General features: G+C 47.0%; 1 protein-coding gene across 1 annotated transcript in view; it reads left to right on the forward strand.

Moving 5' to 3' along the window:
- The window catches only part of RNF4 (ring finger protein 4), a 43,866-nt gene that overhangs the window by 20,285 nt on the left and 15,654 nt on the right, over window positions 1-7,927 (forward strand). The window contains exons 3-4 of the mRNA XM_008058980.1: window positions 3,520-3,634; window positions 6,326-6,405. Coding sequence (XP_008057171.1) covers window positions 3,520-3,634; window positions 6,326-6,405 — 195 coding nt within the window. The remainder of the gene's footprint in view (window positions 1-3,519; window positions 3,635-6,325; window positions 6,406-7,927) is intronic.

Raw genomic sequence — 7,927 nt, forward strand, 5'->3', positions numbered from 1 at the left:
AGCCCAGCAGGTCAAGGCTGTGGTGGCCGGGAGCGGCCACTGCACTCCAGTCTGGGTGACAGAGTGAGACTCCAACTCAAAAAAAAAGGAGAGGAGAGCCATGACCAGAATAATAGGAGGGTAGACAGGGGACAGCCTTTGCAAATCTTCCTAAATGTATTGAACCTGCCCTGAGATAGTAGGCTCTCCTTTCTGTCCTGAGGAATGGGAGTGGAGAAGAATAGCAATGCAGGGAAGCTTGGGAGGAGGAGGTCAGAGGCTACCAGAGTAGAAGGGTGAGGGATGTCTTCAGGATGGAGGTGACATTTGAGTAGACTCTTTGTTTTTATTTATTTATTTTTTTTTTTGAGGCAGAGTCTCTCAGCCACTGCCGCCTTGACCTGCTGGGCTCAGGTGATCCTTCCACCTCAGCCTTCCAAGCAACTGGAACCGTAGGCATGTGCCACAAACGCCTGGCCAATTTTTAACTTACGAGGTCTCACCAAGTTGCCCGGGCTGTTATCGAACCCCGGAACTCATGCAATCCCTCTTGCCTCTTCCTTCCAAAGTGCTGGGATCACAGGCATGAGCCACCGCGCCTGGCTTGAGTAGATGCTTGAAAGCTGCATAAGAATTGGCCAAGTGAAGAGAGGGAGGAGCAGGTGCTTCAGGCTGTGAGGAAGCCCAGGTTAAAGGCATGGAGGGGCCAATAGAGCAGATAGGAAAGTAAGAGGATTTATGAAGATAGAGAGGGGAGAGCACTACAGAGGGGTGCGTCTCCTGCAATTGCCATGAAAGGGGACTTAGGGTCCAGGGCCCATGACGACTTCATTGGCTCCCTCTGTGTGGAACAGAAAGCACACAGGTATCTCTGTGGGGCGTGTCAGGTCTACATAGCAGTGTCTGTAAGAAAGACTTGCCCTGCTATAGAGGAAGGAGGCTATAGGACCAACTTCAGAGAAAATGAGGTAAACGAGTAGGCTCTAAAACACTGGGCAGTAGACCTCAACTGAGGTGGATTGTCCCTTGAAGCAAAGAGCAGTTCCTCACTTGGGAGTTTGGAACTGCCACTGTCACTTGCCCCTGGGTCCTCCTAGGGTTGGTTCTGTGTTTCTTAGGTCCACCAGAAGTTGCTAAACCCAGGTCCATTTCCAAACCATCTCAAGCTGTCATTTGATAGTGTAGCAGTCAGAACACAAATGGAATTAGGCTTATCCTGGTAACCTAGTGACAGATGGGCTGGGTGATAGATGTACTTGGGTCTTGTATGAATCTCATCTACAGTATTCATTTTTTCGAGAGTTTCCAGGGACAGAATGACCCTAGTAAGGATAAGGAATTAGGAGAGTACCAGCTTTCATCTTTGTGCAGCACTTTACATACATTATCTCATTTAGTCCTTATAACAACTCTGCAAGGCTGATACTGATTAGGAACTTTAGACTTGGTAGTTAAGTAACTGTTCCAGGTGGCCTGGTGTGAAATACAACAGGCCCAGTGGCAGTGAGAAGAAGCACAAATGGCAGGGGGAAGAGGAGCACTTAAACACAGTGAAGCCAGTGCTGGATAGAAGGGTATTGAGTAGGGATGACAAGGTGACAGACTCCACTGGGACGTTCTGCCTTCTGAAGAAGGCTTGGAGGGAGTGAGGAAGAACATCCTCAACTTGTTTTTTGGCACAGACAGGTCAGAAATGCTGGAGCAGGCCCGGTCTCAGCATTCTGGGAGACCGAAGCAGGAGGATTGCTTAAGCCTAGGAACTTAAGGCCAGCTTAGGCAACATAGTGAGACCTCCTTTCTATAAAAGACTTAGCTAGGTGTGTGGCGTGCACCTGTAGTTTCAACTACTTGGGAAGCTATGATGGTAGGATCTCCTGAGCCCAGGAAGTCATGGCTGTAGTGAGCCATGATTGTGCCACTGTACTTCAGCCTAGTAACGGAATAAGACCCTGTCGCTTTTTTTTGTTGTTGTTGTTGGAGCATAAGAATAAGCCAATAAATAGCCCAAGGATGTCGAAGAAAGACTACTTCAGAGTGTCAGTTATAGGTGTACCACTTGAGAGCCTGAACCTCTGGAAGATGTGGCTCTTGGGCAGTCACTAGGAATATGCTCAAAACAACTTTAGATCTTTGAGCTGTGGGGGGGAATGGTAGTTAGGGTATGAGTCACAGTTGATAATATCCTGAAAGGTTTGAGGCCATGTTTCCCAAAGATAGACCAGCTTTCCAAAGTGTATAAAAACTCGTGAAACTCAAATTATTTAGACTAAGAAATGGAAAGGGTTCAGTAAGACAACGCAAATTCAGGGAACATGGATCTATAACTTATGGTTAAAGGGAGAAATTTCCAGGCTGGGTGCAGTGGCTCACACCTGTAATCCCAGAACTTCGGGAGGCCAAGACAAGTGGATTGCCTGAGCCAGGGGTTCAAGACCAGCCTGGGCAACTTGACAAGACCTCATCTCTACAACAAATCAAAAAATTAGCCTGGCTTAGTGGCATGTGCCTGTGGTTCTAGCTACTTGGAAGGCTGTGACAGAAGGATCGCCTGAGCCTAGTAGGTTGTGTGACTGGGAGGATGCCACTGCACTCCAACCTAAGTGACAGAGTAAGACTCCTACTCAAAAAAAAAAAAAAAAGAGGGATTTCCAACCTTTTCTCGGGGCATTCACTGCCAAGTCCAAATCCTGACCCGGACCGAAGCTTCTGTAGAGGAGTGTGTTATTTACTTCTGACATACTGATGGTTTAATAAAACAAAAATTTTACTTTATAGAATTTCTGTTAATTTCTAGAATCTCAGGTTTGAAAGGATCCCAGGCTGTACGCGGTGGCTCACGCCTATAGTCTCAACACTTTGGGAGGCTGAGGTGAGAGGATTGCCTGAGTCCAGGAGTTTGAGACTAGCCTGAAGAACATGACGAGACTTCGTCTCTACAATAAATAAAAAAATTAGCCGGACTTGGCACACTCCTGTAGTTCCAGTTACTTGGAAGGCTGAGGTGGGAGGATCGGCTGAGCCCTGCAAGTGGAGGCTGTGGTGTCTATTAACATGCCACTGCACTCCAGCCTGGGCAGCAGAATGAGACTCCAACTCCAAAAAAAAAAAGCCAGATGCGGTGGCTCATACCTGTAATCCCAGCACTTGGGAGTCAGAAGTGAGAGGATTGCCTGAGCCCATGGGTTTGAGACCAGCTTTGGGCAACATGGTGAGACCTCGTCTCTACAATAAATCAAAAAATTAGCCAGGCATGGTGGTGCATGCCAGTGGTTCCAGCTACTTGGCGTCGACTAAGGCGGAAGGATCACCTGAGCCCAGCAGGTTGAGGCTGCAGTGGCAGTGAGCATGCCACTGTACTCCAGCCTGGGTGATAGAGTGAGACTCCGACTCAAAAAAAAAAAGAAGAAGATAGGATCCCAACCTCAAGTCTACTCGCAGGCCTCTTCCTCTTAATGAGTTGAACCATTCTAATGCTGACCTTTCTGAAACCCTGTCAGTCTGGAGCTTATATGACTATTTCATTTCTCCTGATATCCTTAGAGAAAGCGTCGTGGTGGAGCAATAAATTCTAGACAAACTCAGAAGCGAACTCGGGAAGCAGCCTCCGCTCCTGAGATTTCTTTGGAAGCAGAACCCATAGAACTCGTGGAAACTGGTAAGGTTGCCAAGGTTGCAGTGGGGTGATAAAGTGGAGATGCTCTGTGGTGTAGAAGAGAATGCAGGCTGGCATTAGTCAGTGCCCAGCACTGCCCCCTGCCACTCGTGGCCTCTGAAAATTATGTACCCCTTGTGAGCCTTTTGTTTCTTCCTCTGCAGCAAGGGATACTGGTACCTATAGCATGCAGTTGTCATAAGGCTGAAATGAGTCCAAATTGTAAAACACTTAGAACAGTGCTTGGCAGATAACAGTATACAAAGGTGAGCTACTAGAAGCAACTGTCAGTGTCTTTGAAAGACCTATGCAATCTCAGACTCACCACTTATAACTCAAAGCTCCACAGATTCTGAAACAGGGTTGACTGACCATCCAAACCTCTGGCAGTATACAGCAGGAAAGATAAGACTGCCCTGGCCCACCTCTTCTTTTTGAAATTGGAATCACAGCCGGGCTCAGTGGCTCAGTCTGTAATCTCGCGCCTTTGGGAGGCTGAGGTGAGTGGATTGCCTGAGCCCGCGGGTTCGAGACCCGCCTGAGCAACTTGGTGAGACCTTATCTCTACAATAAATCAAAAAAAAAAAATTAGCTGGCTGTGGTACCGCGCGCCTATAGTTCCAGCTGCTTGGAAGGCTGAGGCGGAAGGATCGCCGGAGCCCAGCAGGTTGAGGCTGGGGTGGCCGGGAGCAGCCACTGTACTCCAGTCTAAGCGACAGAGTGAGACTCCAACTCAAAAAAAAAGATAAAATTAGCTGTGTGTGGTGGCATGTTCTTGTAGTCCTAACAACTCTGGAGGGAAGATCACTTGAGGCCAGGAATACAATACAAGGTTGCCGTGAGCTATGATTACATCATTGCACTCCATCCTGGTTGACAGAGCAAAATCCTGTCTTTTAAAAAAAAAAAAAGTCAGCCAGGCTTGGTGGCTCAGGCTGTAATCTCGCGCTTTGGGAGACTAAGGTGAGTGGATTGCCTGAGCCCGTGAGTTCGAGACCCGCCTGGGCAACTTGGCAAGACCTCATCTCTACAATAAATCAAAAAAATCAGCCGGGTGTGGTAGCACGTGCCTGTAATTCTGGCTACTTGGAAAGCTGAGGCGGAAGGATCACCAGAGCCCAGCAGGTCGAGGCTGCGGCGGCTGGGAGTGGCCACTGCACTCCAGTCTGGGCGACAGAGTGAGACTCTAACTCAAAAAAAGAGGGGGGGTCAAACCTGTAATCCCAGCACTTTGGGTGAGGGGATTTCCTGAGCCCATAGGTTCGAGATCAGCCTGGGCAACACGGTGAGACCTCATCTCTACAATAATTCAAAAAATTAGGCATGGTAGCACACACCTGTAGTTCTAGCTTCTTCAAAGGCTGAAGCGGAAGGATCACCTGAACCTATCAGGTCGATGCTGGGGTGGTCATGAGCATGCCACTGCATTCCAGCCTAGGCAACAAGAGTGAGATACCCACTCAAAAATAATAAGAAGTAAATTGTTTTTATAGCTATGATACCAGAAAACTGATATTTTAAAGAGAATCAGCTTAGTGTGATGTAAATTTCATGGGCCCCCAGAGTAATGAAGTTCTCTGGTTTGAGATTGACTTGTGACAATTCCTAAAGTCCTCTTTTTTTGAGTCAGAGTCTCACTCTGTCACCCAACCTAGAGTGCAGTGGTACACTCATGGCCACCACAGTCTCAACCTGCTGAGCTCAGGTGATCCTTCCAAGTAGCTGGAATTACAAGCATGTGCCACCAGGCCTGCCTACTTTTTAAAAATTTATTATAGAGGTGAGGTCTAGCCAGATTGCCCAGGCTGGTCTCAGGCAGTCCTCTCACCTCTGCCTCCCAAAGTGCTGGGATTATAGGCATGAGCCACTGTGCCCAGTTATAATACTTGTTCATGTCAATAGTAGTCAGAAACATAAGTGGTTGTAAATTATTTTTTAGTTTATATAAATGGAAGTGGTACTTTGTCCCTCATTCTTACCTGCCAGACATAACTGCCGTTACCTGTTTGGTTCACGCTCTTCTCACCTTCATGCTGTGCTCATGTGGACATCACCATAAACCCTAGGGCTCAAAAAACAAGTTTTGTAGTAGGCTCGATCCATTTTTGTGTGTTGGATTCTAGGGGACCTATAAGTATTTGTTTTTCTCCATCCATGTTGCGAGGCACTTCAGAAATACATAGAGATTAAAAGTTCTCCCTAAATGATCAAGTTACTAAGCCAAGCATGACCTTAGGTTTTGGGCTGCTTCTTCTGCTGGGAGGAGCAGAGGTTTTAGGCTATTCCATCCCAAAGAGAAGAGAAAAGGCCTTGAGCTGAGCATGCTTGGTGCCTTCTCCCAGATGTCCCATCCAGTAAGTCACTGCCTCTCTACTGTGGAGGAACAGGTGGGACACAGAGACATAACCATGTGGGAGTGGGATGCCATAGGATAGAGGTGTGCACACATGCATGCAAACACCCTATGTTATATTTGTCAAAACCATATACCCTCATCATGGTAGAATTCTGTAAGGACATTTACTTGCTTTCATTCCTGAAAAAACGATTGGTTCTGATGCTCAATGCATTGTGTACTTCAGGAGTTTTTAATTTGGTGTAAGTCTGTACTACATTTGTAATCATACTAATAAAACTTAGAGGAATAAACTCTTACTTTCCTCTTAATGCTTGTATAAATGCTTTCTTTCAAAGCTGGAGATGAAATCGTGGACCTTACTTGTGAATCTTTAGAGCCGGTGGTTGTCGACCTGACTCACAATGACTCCGTCGTGGTAAGTGTTCTGAGTGTGAGAGTTGGTTTTGATCTCTGATGACCTTGGTCACAGATTACAGGTCAAGGTTATAGCTTGTGCTGAAGAAGTTTGTGTATTCAGAGCATAAAATGAAAAAGAATTCAGGAAAATTACTTGTTATGGTTTTGTTGCCTGTGGAGTAAGTCCTGACCTGTCCACAACTGAGCACAAAAGTAGATTGGGGATAATCTCAAGGCCCCCACATCTTCAGTCCTCAATTCCACACCAGTTGTGTATCAGTGAACATGTTACTTACCTTCATTTACTTTATTTGTAAAATGAGACAGTAAGTTACCCGTGTTGGTAGGATATTGTGAGGATTGAAAGAGATCTGTTATGTGAGTATCTGGCACCTAGGATGGTGCCTAGTCAGTGTGACTTTATATCCTTCCAGCAGGCCCAATCTTCTTCTGAAGAGAAAGGGAATGTTGGCTCATCACTGCCAGTGGGAAATCTCCCATGTTCCAAAAGCAAAGCTCAGTTAGCTTTGCCTCAGAGGATGCAGGCTACATGATGCCTTACTGTTTCCCACCTCCAAGGAGGATTGAACCCAGCAGACTGCTTGTGTTCCCTTCCCATGACCCTGGTTATAGACTCTAGCAGGGAATGCATGAGACCCATGTACAGCCTTCAAGGAATGAGGCCTGGTCTAGTCAGAGGATATGGGGAGAAGTGAGTTCTGATAGACCTATTCCATGGTACACACGTGTGTGTGGGTCTGGAAATCTGGTCAACCCACTGACCAGCATCCTAAGGGCAGATTTGCCTCTCTGGAGGATGCCACTTGAGTGTTTTCTGATACAGTATGCCAGGACTGCAGTTTGGGGAATAGGAATGATGACACACTTGAAAGCATTGGTGGGTGGGTGGCAGGTGCTGCAGAGCAGGACGCTGGGGTGCAGTGGGGGCTGCTAGTAGCTGAGTCTTTGCCTTGGTCCTGGGTTCACTGGTATTGGTGGTGTCCTGTCTAGCTGATGCTGAGCTATCAGAACAAGGACAAGCATAGATGTTGCTTCCGGACTATACTTAGAACTTCAGAATAGGGTTGCAGTGAAAAACTCCCAAACTTCAGTAAGAAGAAAAGGTGGGGATGAGAAACCATCCTGACAGATTTAGACTCTGGTCTTGGTTTGAAGCCACTGGGCTCTCCTGTTGTCATTGTCTTCCACCCTCAACCACTAGACTGCCTCTGGCATCTGACAAGGTCATGGATGAATGCTCAGGGAGATATTGGCCTCTAAGTGGGAGCTAGTGTTTTACTTGGAGATGGATTAGAACTTTCTGAGAGAAGGAGTAAATTTAGTCATAAGTGGCCTCTACTTAGACCTCATTATTGTGCTTTCTGTGGTACATACATAACTTTGCTGACAGTTCCCATGGACCCATTGGACTTCTGAAAAGATAGCTTTAGCCGGGCTCGGTGACTCAGCCTGTAATCCCACGCCTTTGGGAGGCCGAGGTGAGTGGATTGACTGAGCCCGCGGGTTCAAGACCTGCCTGG

Source organism: Carlito syrichta, unplaced genomic scaffold, assembly GCF_000164805.1.
Source record: "Carlito syrichta isolate Samal-C Ts95f unplaced genomic scaffold, Tarsius_syrichta-2.0.1 Scaffold90626, whole genome shotgun sequence".
Taxonomy (NCBI): Eukaryota; Metazoa; Chordata; class Mammalia; order Primates; family Tarsiidae; genus Carlito; species Carlito syrichta.